The following is a 19,451-nucleotide window of genomic DNA, read 5'->3' as shown; positions in this document are numbered from 1 at the left end:
TTTTGTTGTTGAAAGTTAACAATTCGGATAAAAATTTGTCTTTTAAAAATAAAAATTCATTTATTTAGATGAAAATTCACGTATTTTGTTTAAAAAAATCGATTTTTTGTAGAAAATTATCTTTTTCTTTAAAATTTAATTTTCTTGTTAAAAAATTCGTCGTTAGTTAAAAAATAAAGACTTTCAATTGAATATTTATAAATTTAGTTGAAAACTTATCTTTTAGGTTGGAAATAAAATTATATGTTTAAAAGGTCAGTTCTTTTGTTACAATTTTTTTTCATTCATCATTTTAATTGAGCATTCATCTCTGGTTGAAAATAACATTACTTTTTGTTGTTGTTAAGAATTAGATTTTTAACCGAAAATTTAACCGCTCTATTTTTGGCTGAAAATGTATTTTTTTCATGAAAATTATACCATTTGGTTGAAAATTTATCTTTTTTATTTGGACATTAAACTAGTTGTTGAAAAATTGATTAAGTTTTTTTAAATTTCGCTTTTTTGAAGAAAATTAATCTTTATGGTTGAAAATACATCAGTGTGGTTGAAAATTAATAAATTCCCGCAAATGAAAATTTTATATGCCCATTTTTGGTTGAAAATTTTTCTTTTCTTGTTACAAATTAACAATTTTGATGAATATTTGAGCATTCATCTCTGGTTGAAAATATCATTACTTTTGTTTAAGAATTCGATTTTTAACTGAAAATGTAAGCATTCTATTTTTTTCTGAAAAAAAATTTTTCATGCAAATTATACAATTTGGTTGAAATTTGTTATTTTTTATTTGGGCATTGAACTAGTTGTTGAAAAATTGATGAAATTTCTGAAAAATTAGCCTTTATTAAAGAAAATTAATCTTTATGGTTGAAAAACCACCAGTGTGGTTGAAAATTAATTTCTGCAACTGAAAATTTGAATGCCCATTTTTGGTTGAAAATCTTTCTGTCTTTTTAAAATAAATATTCATTTATTTAGATGAAAATTCACGGATTTTTGTAGAAAATGATATTTTTTAAATTTAATCTTCTTGTTTAAAAGTTCTTCTTTTCTGTTAAAAAAATAAAGAATTTCAGTTGAATATTTCTATTTTTAGTTGAAAATTTATCTATTTTCAACTTAAACCTAAATCCATAATAATATAGTCATAATTAAAGGTTTTTATCAAATTAAAAATATTGTGAGTCTAAATTATTTCATTTGAAATTTTTTAATGTAGAAAAAGAAAAAGTATTTCATATTTAGCAATATTTCAATTTTAATTACAATTTTAATTGTTCTATTTAAAAAGTATTTAATTTATAAGTAAACTTGTTAAATTTTGATGCATAAATAAAAATTGAACTCTTATTATTTGTAGAATAAATTGAGTAATTTTAAGAGATATGTAGAAGTTTTGAAAATATTAAAAATTAATTAAAAGCTTGAAATTATTTTAAGTAATTAAAACGAAGTGTGTTAACATTTTTTTCAGAACTTCTAAATATATTATTAAATTAATCGACATTTTCCTACAATTTTTGAAAAACCCTCAAATTAAAAAAAAATCCTTAAAATCTTCCATAATTTTTCAAAGTGAAAAATCATTTTCAATTTTCCTAAGGATCTTAAGAAAATTTTTAATTTTTTTTAAGTCTTTCACAATTCTTAAAAAGATGCTAAATTTTTTGTTTGAAATCTGCAAAACTCTACATTTTATTTTAAATTCGGCTGTAAGCATTTCAAATTATTTCAAGTTGTAAAATTTAATTCGAATCTTTTTAAAACTTCTAAATATCTCTTAAAATTACTTTATTAATAGTACAAATAATAAGTGTTTTATTGTTTTTTATAAATTAAAATCAATTTTTTAATTTGCAGGATTTTCTAAAAGTTATAGAAAAAATTCAATTCGTTTTGAAATATATTTAAAAGTTTTGAACAAATTTAAAACTACTTCTAGATTCTAATTTAAGAACTGTTAGGTTAAAAAAATTATTTTTCAATTTTTAGTGTGTCTAGCTTAAAATTACTTAAAATAATATAATTTTGAAAAATTTTTAAGTTCATTGCTTGATTCTTTAATTTAGACTATTGAAAATGTTAACGTTGTTTATTTTTTATTAATTTATATGGAAAACTGTTTATAATATAGTTTGATTTCTTGAATTTCATTGGCCGTGAAAAATGTTTGTGAACCAGGAAAAAACCGGGAATTTTTTTCTTCCATTAAAACGGCCACCCTAAATTAAGCTATTTGGTTGAAAGTTGTAGTATTTTGTTACATTTTTTTAAAGATTCTTCAATTTATTTTAAAATTAATTTTTTTAACTGCAAATTTAACTATTATATTTTTTATTGAAAATTCATCTCTTTTGGTTAATAATTCATTTTTTTCTTATTGAAACATCATTTTTTTAGATGAAAATTAATCTCTTTGGTTGAAAATTTAACTAACATATAATTTTGTTTTAAATTCCTCTTTTGGTAGAAAATTAATCCTTTTGTTTGAAAATTCAATTATTTGTTTTAAAATTCATCTAATTTAAAAAAAAAGGGAAAGATTTGCTTGGAATACTAAGAATTTCATGAAAAATCTTCTTATTTTCCCTGTATTTCGAGCACTTTAGAACTGTGAAGCCTGTTATCGATAAAGATGACAAATTATATTTTTTTTGTCTTTTCTTTTAAATATGTTTTAAAACTATTTTGCATATTAAATTGTTTAGACTGTTTAAATCATACAAACCAGAATTGGTACCGGAAAAAATTCCTGCAGTGGGTATTGGAAGTACGTGGAAACCAATACCTGATCAGTTGCGCCTCGGGTTTGAAGATGCAAAAAGTCGCGCTTTTGTTCACGAAGCTCGTCAAAGAACTCAGGAGAATTTCAAATGGACGGTCGCTCCAGTAAGTTATCTCCAAATTTTTTCATAATTCGTGCCTTTTGTCATTTTTAAAAGTTTTTTAATCACAAAGCACATAATTTTCAAAATATTTAGAATAATTAAAATTTAAAGGTTCACAGTGTTACTCGCAATACTTAAAATTCTGTAACTTTAAACGGTGAAAATGAAAGTGATTTTTTCTACAGAAATCACATTTTTTATTTAGAAAAATGTATCCAGACGTTTTGAATGTCACTTAATATTGCATGATATGATATTTATTAATAATATACTTATCGTCTTTAAAATTTATAGAATTTCAATGAAAAATTATAGCTTTGAATATTTAATATGAGGTCTTAAAACTAATGTTTATACTTGAATTAATTTTTAGATTAGTTCTTGTAGGTTTGAATTAAAAAATTTTAAAATATTGTAATTTAAATTCAACATGAAAAGACGATTTCCCTATTAAATGTTCAAAAATTTCATATTAAAAACCTTGATAGTAAGTTTTCAATTTGATCATTTTATATGTAAATATAAAGAAATTTCGAACTGCAAATCTTAAAAGTGTTCAATTTCAAAAAATAGAATCATATTACAGCAATCTTGTTGTTTATTATTTATTTTAATTTTCAATGTAATATCTTAAAATTTTCCGATTCTTAATTGAAGATTTAAACAAATAAATTATTTCAATTTGAAAATAATTTATTGGAAAATCTCAAATGTAAAAATTAGGTTTAAAATAAAAAAAGAAAGATAAAAATTAAACTATGTTAATATAATAAAAAAATTTTTCTTTCATAGGTTTCAATTTTGCAAATAAAATTTAATTGGTTAAATTTTGGAAAGATTAATTAGCAATTTAAAAATTATTAGTTCTTAACTGATTTAAATTTACTTCAAATAATTCAAATTTTTAATTTATTTCAATTTTTAATTGTTTCATTTTGAACGCTTTTCAGTATAAATAATGAAATTTCGATTCCTCGGAATTTTAAATGGCCAAATCTTAAAATATTCCATTTTTAAGGTTTGAAATTGTTACATTTTCTAAATTTTTAGTTTGAAATCGTTCTATTTCGTGATTCTTTAATTAAAAATAAAATTCTTTACTTAGCAGTACTTCGATTTAGAAATTATACAATTTAATTCCTTCTTCTTATTAAATTTTCTAAAATCGTTGAATATTTTTTTTGTAATTTCAGAAGCCTTTAATTAGAATTTATTAATTATTGTTAAAAAATTTTCAAACATAATATTAAAAATTGGCTTTATAATTTTTGGTTAAAACTGGATATCATTTTTCATTTGTAATACTAACTTTAAACTTTTTTTCTGAAAACTTTGTTTTTTTGTTTATCTGAAAATAATTTTTTTTACTAAAAATTTAACTATCCAACTCTTTTTGATTCAAAAATAACATCTTTCTGGTTAAAATAACAAATACTACATTTTTCGTTCGGCATTGATTTTTTTTGGAAAAAAAATTTAATTACTTGTTTGAAAGTTAAGTTCCTGTGTAAAAAATTAATTTTTTTTTATTGGGGATTCATAATTTTGATTGTAGATTTATCTCCTTGGTTAAAAAATGAGCAATCTTGTTTAAAATTCGTTTTTTCTTTTACTGAAAATGAATTTTTTTACTGCAAATTTATTTATTAAAATTGAGACTTTAACTATTTTGTTCAAAATTTATTTTTCTTTAGTTGAAAATAGTTTGTTTTTTTTAAAACTGAAATTGTAACTATTCCAATTGACTGTTTCGTCAATTTAGTTAAAAACTTATCTCTTTTTCGTTGATTATTAATTTTTTAAATTACATTTTAACTATTTAATTTGGGTCGAGAAATTATCTTTGTTAGTTTAAAACTAGCCCTTTTTAGTATAAACTAATCATCTTGGTTGAAAATTCATTTTTTTGCCACAAATTCAAATATTCTAGATAAAGATTCATCATTTTGGTTGAAAATTCAACAATTACAGTTGAAGATTTATTATTTTAATTGAATATTCATCAGTTTTTTTAAATGTGACAATTATCTTGGAAAATTGTTTTTTGTTATTGTTGAAATTAAATTTTTTAACTAAAAATCTAGCTATTTGAATTAAATATTCCATAATTTTAGTTGAAAATTCATCTCCTTCTTTAAATATTAACTTTTGACTAAAATTCTTACTATACAATTTTGGGTTGTCAATTTATCTTTTTTAGTGAAAAATTGTTTTTTTGTTGTTGAAAACTCGTCATTTTTGGTTGAAATTAATCGTCTTGTTTGAAAATTCATCGTCTCGGTTTAAAATTCAATTATTCTAGTCAAAGATTCATAATTTTAGTTGAAATTTATCATTCTATCTTAAAATTAATTTATTCCAGTTAACGTTTCATAATTTTATATGAATTTTCTTCGACTTCCCTAAAAATGTTCTTTTTTTTTAATTAACTTTTTTGAAAATTTTTCTTTTTGGTTCAACATTAATGGTTTAACTAAAAATTTAACTATTCAAATTTTGGTTGGCAATTTATTATTTTTTAGTTGAAAATTCATCAGTTTGGTTAAAAATTCATTTTTTTAAACTAAAAATGTAACAATTCCAATTAAATATTCCATAATTTTAGTTTCAAATTCATATTTTCGGACGAACATGAATTATTTTAACTAAAAAATTAAATATTACATTTTTTGTTGTTAATTTATCTTTCGTAGTTAAAAATGCCTTTTTTTAGTAGAAATAAATCTTCTTAGTTGAAAATTCATCTTTTTATTTGAAAATTTAATTATAAATTTATGTTATTTATTTAATTACTACTTATTCATAATTTTGGTGAAAAATTTATTTTTTTGTTTTAAAATTCATTTATTTAAGTTAATGTTTCATAATTTCAGTTGAATATTCATCGAATTCCTTTAAAAAATGATTTTTTTTTAATTAATTTTTTTGAAAATTCTTCTTTTTGGTTCAATTTTAATGGTTTAACTAAAAATTTAAATATTCAATTTTTGGTTGCCAATTTTTTTTTTTTTAGTTGAAAATCCGTATTTTGTAACAATTTAGCAATTCTTTTTGGGTATAAATTAATCCTCTTAGTTGAAAATTTATATTTTTGGTTAAAAATTCAACTATTTTAGTTAAAGATTCATAATTTTAGTTGAAAATATATCAGTTTGGTTGAAAATTCATTTTTTCAAACTAAAAATGTAACAATTCCAATTAAATATTCCATAATTTTAGTTCCTAATTCATATTTTCGGACGAACATTAATTATTTTAACTAAAAAATTAAATATTACATTTTTGGTTGTCAATTTACCTTTTTTAGTTGAAAATTCTTTTTTTTTTAGTAGAAATAAATCTTTTTAGATGAAAATTCATTTTTTTGTTTTAAAATAAATTGATTCCAGTTGAAGTTTCATATTTTTAGTTGAATATTCATCGACTTCCTTGTAAATGTTTTTTTTTTAATTAATTTTTTCGAAAATTGTCCTCTTTGGTTTGACATTAATGGTTTAACTAAAAATGTTACTATTAAATGTTTGGTTGCCAATTTATCTTTTTTCAGTTGAAAATTCGTGTATTTTGTTGAAATTTTTTTTCGTGGTAAATATTCTTCTTGGTTGAAAATTCATCTCTGGTTGAACAGTAATTATTTTTAATAAAAATGTATCTATTCTTTTAGGGTATAAATTAATCTTCTCAGTTGAAAATTCATCACTTTATTGGAAAAAGTAACTATTTTTTTGAAAATTGTTTTTTTTTTTGGCTGAAATTAATCTTTATTAAATAAAAATGTAACTCTTCCAATTCAATATTCCATAATTTTAGTTTACAACTCTTCTCTTTGGTTGCACATTAATTTTTTTATCTAAAAATTTAATTATTCAATTTTTGGTTGTCAATTTATATTTCCTAGTTAATATTTAACGTATTTGATTGAAAATTAGACTTTTTCAGTATAAATTAATCTTCTGGGTTAGAAATTCAACCATTCCAGTTTTTTCTTTGACTGAAAATTAATTTTATTTTCTCAAAATTTAACCATTTCAGTTGAAACTTGAACTATTTTGTTGAATTAAAAAAAAAATAAAAAATGATTCATTCGATTTTTGGTAGAGAATAAATCTTTTTGTTGTTGAAAATTCAATTATTTAGTTAAAAATTATATATTGTTGAAAATGTAATATTTTTACTTAAAATTTGAGGGATTTGAAACGGTTTAAATTGAATTTAATATAATAACAAAATTAATGTTACTTAAATATGCAGTGAATTTTAAATATAAGAAAATAAAATAAAATTTTTTTTGAATTATTATTAAAATTCATGAACTTTAGAGACAAATTCAAGAAATGATTATTTATATTTTTAGTATTATTTAATCAATTAATCGATGGTGTTAAATATATTTATGAATGGCTTGTAATATATTTTATCAAAACTTTTTCTTAATTAAAAATATTAATTGAATCTCTAGAAACTAAAAAAAACCCTAAAAAACGAATTATTAGGGATTTTTTCCAGGATTTGAGTTAATACATTTTTTTTATTTCAAATATAAACTTTTTTCTTGAAAAAAAATGATTCTTGAATTTCAGTCTTCAAAGACGGGAAAATCGAAAGAACCCGTTTTACCCTCCGTTGGATATTTTCACATGGGGTCCAGTATCTACAAAGAAAAAGATACAAAATCTATTTTCGACTTAAGCAAGTAAGTAAATTTTTCAATTATTTTGAAAAGTCTTTTTTTCTTTGTAATACATTTTTTTAACTGAAAATTTAACTTTCTTTGTTTTTTAAATTGATCGTTTTCAGTAGAAAATGCAAGTTTCTGGTTCAGAATTCATGTATTTTGTTGAAAATTCATTCTCTAATGGTATAAAATTAATCTTTTTGTTTGAGCAATCATTTTTTGGCTTCAAAATTTAACAGTTTCTTTGCAATTTTTTCTCTCCCTTGACTGAAAAAAATTTTCTTAATAAAAAATTGAACTCATGTTGAAAAGTCGTATTTTTTATTGATTTTAACTGTTTTTGATTAAAAATTTTAATCTTTTTGGCAGTAATATGAACTACTACATTTTTCGTTCAGAATTCATCTCTTCTGAAATAAAAATTTGATTAGTTAGTTGAAAGTTAAACTCTTTTATTAAAAATTAATTTTTCAGTTGAAGATTCATCATTTTAATTGAAAATTCATCTTTCTGTTTGAAAATTAGTTTTTTCTTTGACTGACAATTTTTATTACTGAAAATTTATCTATTCCAGTTGAAAGTTTAACTATTTTGTTGAAAATTTATTTGTTTTGTGCTGATTGAAATCTTTTTTTAACTGAAAATGTAACTATTTCAATTGAATATTCCATAATTTTATTTGAAAATTCATCTCTATCGTCGAATATCAATTTTTAACGAAAAATTTAAGTATTCAATTTTTGGTTGAAAAATGATCTATTTGAGTTGAAATCGTGTTTTTTTTTATAGGAATTAATCTTCTTTCTTGAAGATTTATCTTTAAGGTTGAAAATTCAATACTTTATTAGAAAATGTAACTATTTTTTTAAAAAATATTTTAAAACTGAAACCTGTAACTTTGGATGAAAAAGTGTCTTTTTTAGATGAAGATTCGTCTTTTTGGTAGAAAAAAATCTTCTTTGTTGAAAATTCCTTATTTTTATTTAAAATTGAACTATTCCACTTAAAGATTCATCATTTTGAAAAAATCATCTTTTTCGTTTAAAATTTAACCATTCCATTTAAAATTAATCTTTTTTGTTGAACATTAACTTTTTTAACGGAAAATTTAATTATTCAATTTTTTGTTGAAAATGTATCTTTTTTAGTTAAAAATTCATCATTTTACGTGAAAATTCAACTGTTTTATCAAAATTTCATGTATTTTGTTGACAAATCGTTTTTTGCTGTTTCATTTTTGGTAGAAAATCAATCAATCTTTTTGGCTGCAAATTTATTTTTTTGCTTGGAAATTAAACTCATTTGTGATAAATTCATCTTGCTGTTTGTAAATTAATCTGTTTCACTTGCATATTTATTATTTTAGTCAAACATTCATCACTTTAATTTCAAATTTTATTGTTTTTTTTTTCTGGAAAATTAATTTTTTTAACTGCCAATTTAACTATTCCTTTTTTGTAGTAAATTGATATTTTTCAGATCAGAATTCAACTTTTTTTTGTTGAAAATTGATATTTTTCAGTTAAAAATTTAACTATTTGTTTGAGATTTTATATGTTTTGTGGAAAAGACGAATTTTTTATTAAAAACTAATCTTTTTGGTTGGAAATGCAAAAATATTTAGTTGAAAATTCATCTATTTTGGTGAAAATTCAATTAGTTTACTTGAAAAGTTAGGAATTTGAAACGGTATTGAGATATTGAGATATCTGGAAAAACCTGGAATTGTGAGGGATTTTCTTCCATGATTATGATAGAAAATAATCTACTTTGTTGAGAGCTCATTATTTTTTTTAATTGAGATATTCCAGTTGAGGACTCATAATTTTAGTTGAAAATTCATATTTTTATTTAAAATTCAACCATTCCAGTTGAAGATTTATAATTTTATTTGAAACTTCAAATATTTGGTTGAAAATTTGTCATTTTAGTTGAAAATTCATGCATTTTGTTGGGAAGTCGTTGTTTTTTTTTGTTGTTGTTTAAAATTAATATTTTTGGTTGAAAATTTAAGTATTCCAATTAAATATTCATCATTTAGGTTGAATTTTTTTAAAGTTCAACTCATTTGCCAAAAATTCATCTTTCTGTTTTAAAATTATTCTATTCCGGTTGAATATTTATTATATTAGTTAGAAATTAATTACTTTGCTTTAAAATTTGTTTGATTTATTTTTGTGGAAAATTAATTTTTTAACTGAAAATTTAACTATTCAATTTTTTGTATAGAAATGATATTTTTCAGTTCGAGAATCAACTATTTTATTCAAAATTGATCTTTTTTAGTTGAAAATTGAAATTTTAAGTGCTCTAATTAAATATTCATAATTTTAGATGAAAAATAATTTTTTTGGTTAAAAGTTACTCATTTGCCATAAGTTAATCTTTCTGTTTTAAAATAAATCTTCTTTAGTTGAATATTTATTATTTTAGTTAATAATACATCACTTTTGTTTAATATTTGTTTATTTTCTTTTTGTGGAAAATTATTTTTCTATCAAGTTAAAATTTAACTATTATATTTTTTGTTGAAAACTGATATTTTCCAGTTCGAAATTCAACTATTTAGTTGAAAGTTCATTCCTTTTAGTGGAAAAGTCGTATTTTTGATTGAAAATTAATCTGTTTGGTTGAAAATTCATCTATCTTGTTGAAAATTAAATTATTTTGCTTGAAAAGTTAGGAATTTGAAGTGGTTTAAACTCATTATTTTAGTTGAAAATTATTATTTTTTTCAAATTCACTTATTTCAGTTAAAGATTTGTCATATTATTTAAAAATTCAACTGTATCTTTTTGGTTAAAAATTTAAGTATTCTAATTAAATATTCATAGTTTTAGCTGAAAAAGAATTTTTTTATTTAAAAGTTAAACTCATTTGTCATAAATTCATCTTTCTGTTTTAAAATTAATCTATTTTAATTGAATATTTATTATTTTAGTTAAAAATTCATCACTTTTGTTTAATATTTGTTTCTCTATAAATAATAAATATATAATTATAAATAATAATAATTTTCTGTAAATTTTTTTTCTTTTTAACTGAAAATTTAACTGTTCCATTTTTTGTTGAAAACTGATATTTTTCAGTTCGGAATTCAACTATTTAGTTGAAAATTAAATTATTTTACTTGAAAAGTTAGGATTTTGAAGCGGTTTAAATTAAATTTAATATATAACTGAAAAATTGTACCTGCAAAAATTTGAGATATCTGAGAAAAACCTGAAATTGTCGAGGAATTTTTTTCCATTATTATGCTAGAAAATAATCTTCTTTGTTGAAAACTCATCATTTTTTTTTTAAATTGAACTATTCCGGTTGAAGATTGATCATTTTAGTTGAAAATGCAGTCCAAAATTTATCATTTTAACTGAAAATATAATTGCTCCAAATTAATATTTAATTATTTTATTTAAAAATTCATCTTTTTAGTAGAAAGTAATCTTCTAAGTGGAAAATTCAACTATTTCAGTTAAAGATTCATCATTTTAGTGAAAACTTCATTTTTTGTTTAAAATTCAACTATTCCCATTGAAGATTCATCATGTTATTTAAAAATTTAACAATTTAGTTGAGAATTTGCCATTTTAATTGAAAATTCAACTATTTCGTTGCAAATTCATGTATTTTGTTTAAAAATTCATTGTTGTTTTTTTAGAATATTAATCTTTGTGTTCTAAAATTAATCTTTTTGGTTGAAAATTTAAATATTCGAATTAAATATTCATAATTCAATTTATTCATTGTTTTAAAATTAATCTGTTTTAGGTTAATATTTATTATCTTAGTTCAAAATTCATCACTTTTGTTTAATATTTGTTTGTTTTCTTTTGTTGCAAAATTATTATTTTTTTAACTGAAAATTTAAATATTCCATTTTTTGCTGAAAACTGATATTTTTCAGTTCGGAATTCAACTATTTGAATGAAGCTTGATCTTTTTTAGTTGAAAAGTCAACTATTTGTTGGAGATTGTATATGTTTTTTTTTTAAAGTCGTATTTTTGATTGAAAATTAATCTGTTTGGTTGAAAATTCATCTATCTTGTTGAAAATTAAATTATTTTACTTGAAAAGCTAGGAATTTGAAGCGGTTTAACTTTAATTTAATATAGAACTATGAAAAATTGTACCTGAAAAAATCTGAGATATCTGGGAAAAACCTGAAATTGTTAAGGAATTTTTTTCCATTATTATGATAGAAAATAATCTTCTTTGTTGAAAACTCATCATTTTTTTAAAAATTTAACTATTACAGTTGAAGATTCATCATTTTAGTTAAAAATTCATATTTTTTGCTTAAAATTCAATCATTCATGTTGAAAATTCAACTATTTGGTAAAAAATATATCTTTTTAGTTAAAAATTTAACTATTTTGTTGAAAATTCATGTATGTTGTTTGAAAAATCGTTGTCTTTTTTGTTAGAAAATTAATCTTGGTGTTCGAAAATTAATCTTTTCGATTAAAAAATTTAAGAATTCTAATTAAATATTCAAAATTGTAGCTGAAAAATAATTGGTTAAAAATTTGTTTGTTTTCTTTTTGTGAAAAATTAATTTTTAAAAAAAATAAAAATGTAACTATTCCATTTTTTGTTGAAAATTGATATTTTCAGTTCAAAATTCAACTATTTTATTGAAAATTGATCTTTTTTGTTGAAAATTCAATTATTTATTTGAGATTTCATATATTTTGTTGTAAAGTCGTATTTTTTGTTGAAAATTAATCTATCTTGTAGGAAATTCAATTATTTTACTTGAAAAGTTAGAAATTTGAAGCGGTTTGAATTTAATTTAATATATAACTATGAAAAATTATACACGAAAAAATCTGAAAGAATATAGATAATATTGTCTAATTTTCAGTATAGAAGAATTGGGAAAATATCATACCAGCGTGGAATTGCCTTGTAATGCAACTTCCTTATTAACTAATATGGCCGGATACCATCTGCTGATGTTCGCTGATTTTGAGTATCAAAATAGATTTTCCTATAATTTGTACAACATGCTTCGAAGAGGTAAGCACATCCATCTAACAGACTTTAAACTCTTTCACATATTTTTTTCTTTTCTATTTTTCAAAAGAATTTGGAAAATTGGGAAAAAATTTAGAATTTTTGCTTTTCCTTGTTTTTTTTTTTTTGCTTAAATTATTTGCAGGGTGGCCGCTGGACCGTGAAATCGGGAAATGATCGGAAATTTGTTGAGACCGGGAAAAACCGGGAAATAACAGTGAATTTTTTTACCGGGAATTTTACATATCTATAGAAGAAAAATCTCTCCACGTTCGATTTTAAGAGTTTTTAAATAATTATTTGAATTGTTATGTTTTTCAATTATGCTATTATTTAGCTTACAATGCGTAATTAAAAATTTGTTTACATTAAAAATTTTCCATTTAAAATTTTTATTTTTAAGTTTACATTTTTAATTTAAGGAATTTTTAAATGATTTCTTAAAGACTTAAACAAATAAAAAATAAAAGCCTTTGATGTTGAAAATCTTGGATAAAAACATTTTTATTTATAGAATAAATACATTTTTCTAAATTTATCTGTATTTTAATTAATAAAAACTGAACAAAAACGATTTGACTAAACGATTTTAAATAAGTTTATAAACTATTTTCAACTTAGAAATAACTTCGTAATAATATATTCTTAATTAAGGGATTTTATTAAATTTAAAATATTGTTTCAATCTAAAATATTCCATTTTTATCCCGTTTATTTTGAAATTTTTAATTAAGAAAAAAGATTAATTATTTAATATTTAGCAATATTTCAATTTTTATGGAAGACAAGTAATTTGAAACCAAATATTTAGAAGGAAAGAATCTTTTGAACCGAATCTTGACCGAATTTTTTGACATAGAAAGTCTGGAATCGTTAAAATTTCGAACAGTCTTTAAACTTTGCATGTTACAATTTTAATGGCTGTATTTGAAAAATGCTTAATTTGTAAGTGAAAATTTTAAATTTTGATGTATAATTTACAAATGAACATTTTTAGAAAAAATTTGAGTAATTTTAAGAGATATTTAGGAGTTTTAAAAAGATAAAAAATTATCATGCAAATTTTAGAAAGTTTTCTTAAAATCTTCTAGAATTTTGTTTGAAAAATTTGTTTAAATCTTTGAAAAACTTTCTAAATATTCTCTTAAAATAATTTTTCAAAATGAAAAATTATTTTTAATTTTCCTATGAATCTTAATAAAATATTTTATTCTTTTGAAACCTTTCACAATTCTTGAAAAGAATCTAATTTTTTGTTTATTATTTTACCTAATTTTTTTGTTTATACATTCAAATTGTAAAGAAATTTTTACAAATTTGCAAGATTTCCTCTAAATTGTAGAAAAAAATCAATTAATTTTGACAGATATTTAGAAGTTCTGAAAAAATTTCCAAAATAATTTTAAATTTAAAACAAATTTAAAACAACTTCTAGACTTTTCAAGATTTTGAAATGAAATTTTAGAGCTTTCCAAGAATGTTTAATCTATTTAAAAAGAAAATAATAAATTTCTAATTTAAGAAGTGTTCAGTTAAAAATTTTTCAATTTTTCAACATTTAATGTTTCTAGCTTAAAATTCTTTAAAATTATATAATTTTGATAATTTTAAAGTTCATTGATTGATTTTTTAAATTTAGAGCAGGGAAAGTGATAAAGTGGATTTATATTTTTTTATATTGAAAAATGTTAGTACCTTTAATTTTATACGCGTAAATTATTGAGCATTTGAATACAAAACTTTTTAATTAAAAACTTTTAAATTTAACAGTTTGGGAAATGACCGGGAATTTATTTTGTCGATTAAAACGGCCACCCTGTATTTGGTTGAAAATCAAATTATTTTTTTGAAAAGTCATCTTTTTTTTTTGGTTGAAAAATCAACTATTTTTTTGGACATTCGTATTTTTTGAAGAGAATTCGTCTCTTTGGTTAAAAGTTTCAACTTTTTTTTTGTTAGAAACATAATTATTTTGTTGAAAAATAATCTGTTTTGTTTGAAGATTCGACTAATTTGTTGAATATTCATCTTTCTGGTTGCAAATTTAACTATTTAATTGAAAATTCAACTATTTGGTTGAAAAATTGTATTTTTTGATAGAAAATTAATTTTCTTGATTAAAAATTCATCAATTTGTTGGAAATTCAACTCATTTGATTGAAATTTCATCCTTTAGTAAAAAATCCAATATTTTGAATGAAAATAATTTTGTTATGGTCGAGGATTCAACTATTTTATGTAAAATTAATCTTTTTGGTTGAATTCCACTGTGTTTTATTTAAACTTAAAATCACATTTGGTTGAAGTATCAATATAAACTATTAAGTTTCTTTTTTTAGAATTCATTATTATTTGTTGAAAATTCAATTAACTGTTTGAAAGTTAACTTTTAAGTACGAATTTTTTTTCGGTTCAAGATAAACTTTTACACTAAAAATATAAATATTCAATTTTCAAACTTTGGTTGAAAAAACTTCCTTTTTAGTTGAAAATTTGAATATTTAGTAGAAAATTCTATCTTTTTGATAGAAAATTAATTTTCTAGGTTAAAAATTCATCTTTATGGATGAAAAATTCAACTATTTTTGTAGAAAATTAATCTATTTGGTTGAAAATTAACTTCTTAGCTGAAGAATCATATTTTCGGATTGAAAAATCCACGATTTTGTAGAAAATTCTTATTTTTGGATTTAAAATTAATCTACTTTGGTTGAAGATTCAACTATTTTGTTTCAAACTTATTCTTTTCTTTGGTTACATTCACTATTTTTTATTTAAAATTAAAATCTGTTTTGCTAGAAGTATCAACTATTACATTTTTCATTGAGATTTCATTTTTATTGAATTCAAATTTAAAGAACTGATTTGAAGTTGAACTACTTTGTTATAAATTAATGTTTTTTGTAGAAGATTCGTCTTTTTGGTTGAAAATTTATTTTTTAAAGCCTAAAACGTAACTATTCCATTTTTGGTTGAAAATTGATATTTTTTTATTGAAACTTCAACTATTTGGTTATAAATTCGCTTTGCTGGTAGAAAATTATCCTTCTTGGTTGAAAATTCATCATTTTGGGTTAAAAATTCACCAATTTGGTAAAAATGTATACTATTTATTTAAAAATAAACTTTTTGGTAGAAAAAATCATATTGTCGAGTTAAAAATTTCATTGGTTTATAAAAAATTAATCTTTTGGTTGAGATTTCATTTCTTTTAGTAAATATTTCATATTTTTCGATTGAAAATTGAACTTTCTGGGTGAAAATTAATCCGTTCTGGTTGAGGATTCAAATATTTGTTTAAAGATTACGTTTATTTTTGAAAATTCATATGTTCAGGTTAAATCATTATTTTTTTGTATGAAAATCATCTCTTGGAATTGAATTCTTAATAGCCTTGAAGAAAATTTCTTTTTTTGTTGAGAATTCATCTTTTTTTGCAGAAATTTAGTCTTTTTCGCTTAAAAATCAAACTATTTGGGTGGAGATTAATCTGGTTTGTAAAAAATTCGCCTTTTTGGCTTATAATTCATCTATTTACGTAAAAATGAACTTTTTTGTTAAAAAATGATGTTTTCCCTTAGAAATATCAACGTTTTTGTAAAAAAAAATTTCTTCTTGCGTTGAAAATTTAACAACTTCATTGATTTTTTTCCCCGGCTGGACAATTTTTCTTGTTTAAAAATTCAATTAATTGGATGAAAATTGATCTTTTCGGGTTTAAAAACCAAATTTGTTTTAAAAAAATTTGATTTTTATTTTGAAAACTCAACTATTATGTCGAAAATTTATCTCTTTTGGTAAAAAATTTATATTTTTTCGTTGAAAATAGAATATGTTTCGAAATTTTAGGAATATGGTACTTACATTAAGTTTATGCCAAGAAATTAATTCCCCTAAAAGTCAAAAAATCGTTTTTCTATGATTTTAAAAATCAAAATATTGTAACTGATTGTCATTCCAAATAAAAAACATTATTTTTATTATGAAAAATTTTAAAATGCACACAAAAAAATAATTTTAACCATGCTTTTGAAATTTAATTTTTTCTGATCACCGCTTCTTACCAATTTTTGAAAAATGATTGCATTTTAATCAACGACAGCTTATTTTTTCCGTGAAAACATTTTCTACAACTTTACTGTTTCCAATTTTGAAATCAAATTTTTCTATGGTTTCTATGGCTCTAAATTATTATAACAATTTTATTGTTTAGAAACAATTTTTTAAACAAATAATTATATTTGAAGATTATTTAGTTATTTTAAAAATTGAAATCAGTATAGCTGTACAGATTCTTTTCCCGGAAAAAATAAGTCAACATTTTTTAAAATGCAATCATTTTTCAAAAATTGGTAAGAAGTGCCAGAAAAAATTCAATTGCAAAAAACATGGTTTAAATTAATTTTTGTTGTTGTTGTGAATTTTAATATTCTTTATAAAAAATAATGTTTTTTATTTGAAATGACATCAGTTATAACAGTTTGATTCTTAAAATAATAGAAAAGCTTTTCTTTCAGATATCTGATTTTTGGAACGACAACTACATTAAGAGGTTTTTTGGGTTAAAAAATCACCAATTTGGTAGAAATTTATACTATTTATTTGAAAAACTATTTATTTTACTATTTTATTATATATATTTTGAATTTTTTTTATTTATATATATTACTATTTATTTAAACTAAATTATTTATTTATTTCAAAAATAAATGACTCAAATTTATTAAAACTAAAAAAAGTAAAATAATATTTGAACAATTTTGCAGCTTTTTTAATCGAACCAGGTATGTATTCTCGTGAAGAACTGGATAAATTGCTTGATATGACTTACGATTTTCTGTGTTACGTTCAACACGGAATTCCCGTGGTTAGTCGTTTCCTAGACGAATATTTAGCTTGTGGCACAGGAGAACATCACCCAAAACTTCTTGCCCTTTTGCAGTGGACTTCGTTATCAACTTCCGGTCAGTATCACTAAATATTTTCATTTGGCATTACACAGGGCTCGGACTCACGCCATCATTGAGACTATTTAACCCTTTTTTAAAAAGGATTTCACCAATTTGCTACAATATTTTGACAAAAACAAGGTGTCCAGCGATCTTGAAAACCTGGAATTCGTCATGATTTTTTTTTCAACTTGAAAACCTGAAAATCTTGAGTTTTCCGCGAGGATTTTTTATTTGAATTCTTTTCTTACTTCTTAAACAGTTATTTTATCAAAATGCAAAGAGTAGTTTAAATCTTTCATAGTCTGTTATGAAAAAACATTGAGTTTAGGAGACGATTTTTTTTAAGGGTTGAACACTTGGTTTTTTTTGTATACGTCAGATTTCAAAGGGTTACAAAATCATTTCAAAATAATTCAATATATTTTATAGATTTCAGAAATTTTAAAAGATTTTAAACGATTTCAAAATATTGTACAAAGATTTAAAATATTTTAATGATTCTAAAGGAATACAAAAGATTTCACAAATATTTCATAGAATTCGTGAGGATTTCAAAAGATTTCAAGAATTTCAAAGATTTCAAAGGGGGTATATTATACCAGACTTCAAAGGTTTTAAGCAATTTCCAAAATTTTCAATAAATTTAAGAAGATTTCGAAACATTTTAATAATCTCAAACGAAAAAAAGAGATTTAACAAATAAAGAGTAAAGAAACATTTCACAAATATTTAAAAAATTTAATAAAGATTTTAAGGCTTTCAAATATTTTAAAAGATTTCAAATGATTTCGAGAATTTCAAGAATTTCATGGAGGGAACATTACACCAGATTTCAAAGATTTTAAACAATTTCACAAATATTTCAAAGATTTCATGAAGGTTTCAAAAGATTTAAAAACATTTTACAAATATTTGAAGGATTTCAAAGATTTCAAAAGATTTCACATTTATTTTAATAATTTAAAATGAATATAAAACATTTTACAAATACTTAAAAGAATTCATAATTTTTTGAAAAGAATACAAGAATTTTCAGATATTTCAAACGATTAAAAATATTTTTATTATTCTAAAGGAATCCAAAAGATTTTAGAAATATTTCAAAGAATTCATAAAGCTGTCAAAAGATTTGAAGAATTTTAAAGATTTTAAACAATTTCCAAAATTTTTAATCAATTTAAGAAGATTTCGAAACATTTCAATAATCTCAAACGAAAAAAAAAGAGATTTCACAAATAAAGATTAAAGGAACATTTCACAAATATTTTAAAAATTTAATAAAGATTTTAAGGCTTTCAAATATTTTAAAAGATTTCGAGAATTTCAAGAATTTCAAGGAGCGAACATTACACCAGATTTCAAAGATTTAAAATAATTTCCAAATTTTTCAATTAATTTAAGAATATTAAAAAACTTTTCAATAATCTCAAACGAAAAAAAGAGATTTCACAAACAAAGATTAAAGAAAGATTTCACAAATACTTTAAAGATTTCAAAAGATTTTAAGAATTTAAAAGATTTCAAAAGATTTGAAGAATTTTAAAGATTTAAAAAGACTTCAAAGAATTTATAATTTTTTAAAAAGAATACAAGAATTTCAAAGATTTCAAACGATAAAAAATATTTTAATGATTCTAAAGGAATACAAAAGATTTCACAAAAATTTCAAAGAATTCGTAAGGATTTCAAAAGATTTCGAGATTTCCAAAGATTTCAAAGAGGGTACATTACACCAGATCTCAAAGATTTTAAACAATTTCCAAATTTTTCAATAAATTTAAGAAGATTTCAAAACTTTTCAATAATCTCAAACGAAAAAAAAGAGATTTCACAAATAAAGATTAAAGGAACATTTCACAAATATTTAAAAAATTTAATAAAGATTTTAAGGCTTTCAAATATTTTAAAAGATTTCG

The 19,451-nt window shown here is 21.3% G+C and overlaps 1 protein-coding gene across 1 annotated transcript in view; it reads left to right on the top strand.

Annotated features, from left to right (window-relative positions):
• Nucleotides 1-19,451, top strand: part of LOC117180692 — a 57,779-nt gene that overhangs the window by 21,729 nt on the left and 16,599 nt on the right. Inside the window, exons 6-9 of the mRNA XM_033373182.1 lie at nt 2,712-2,892; nt 7,472-7,584; nt 12,432-12,586; nt 17,350-17,547. Of these exons, the coding sequence (XP_033229073.1) occupies nt 2,712-2,892; nt 7,472-7,584; nt 12,432-12,586; nt 17,350-17,547 (647 nt within the window). The remainder of the gene's footprint in view (nt 1-2,711; nt 2,893-7,471; nt 7,585-12,431; nt 12,587-17,349; nt 17,548-19,451) is intronic.

The sequence above is a fragment of the Belonocnema kinseyi genome, chromosome 9 (assembly GCF_010883055.1).
Source record: "Belonocnema kinseyi isolate 2016_QV_RU_SX_M_011 chromosome 9, B_treatae_v1, whole genome shotgun sequence".
Taxonomy (NCBI): Eukaryota; Metazoa; Arthropoda; class Insecta; order Hymenoptera; family Cynipidae; genus Belonocnema; species Belonocnema kinseyi.
The sequence above is the reverse complement of the archived record's forward strand: the minus strand, read 5'-3'. Positions and strand labels throughout refer to the sequence as shown.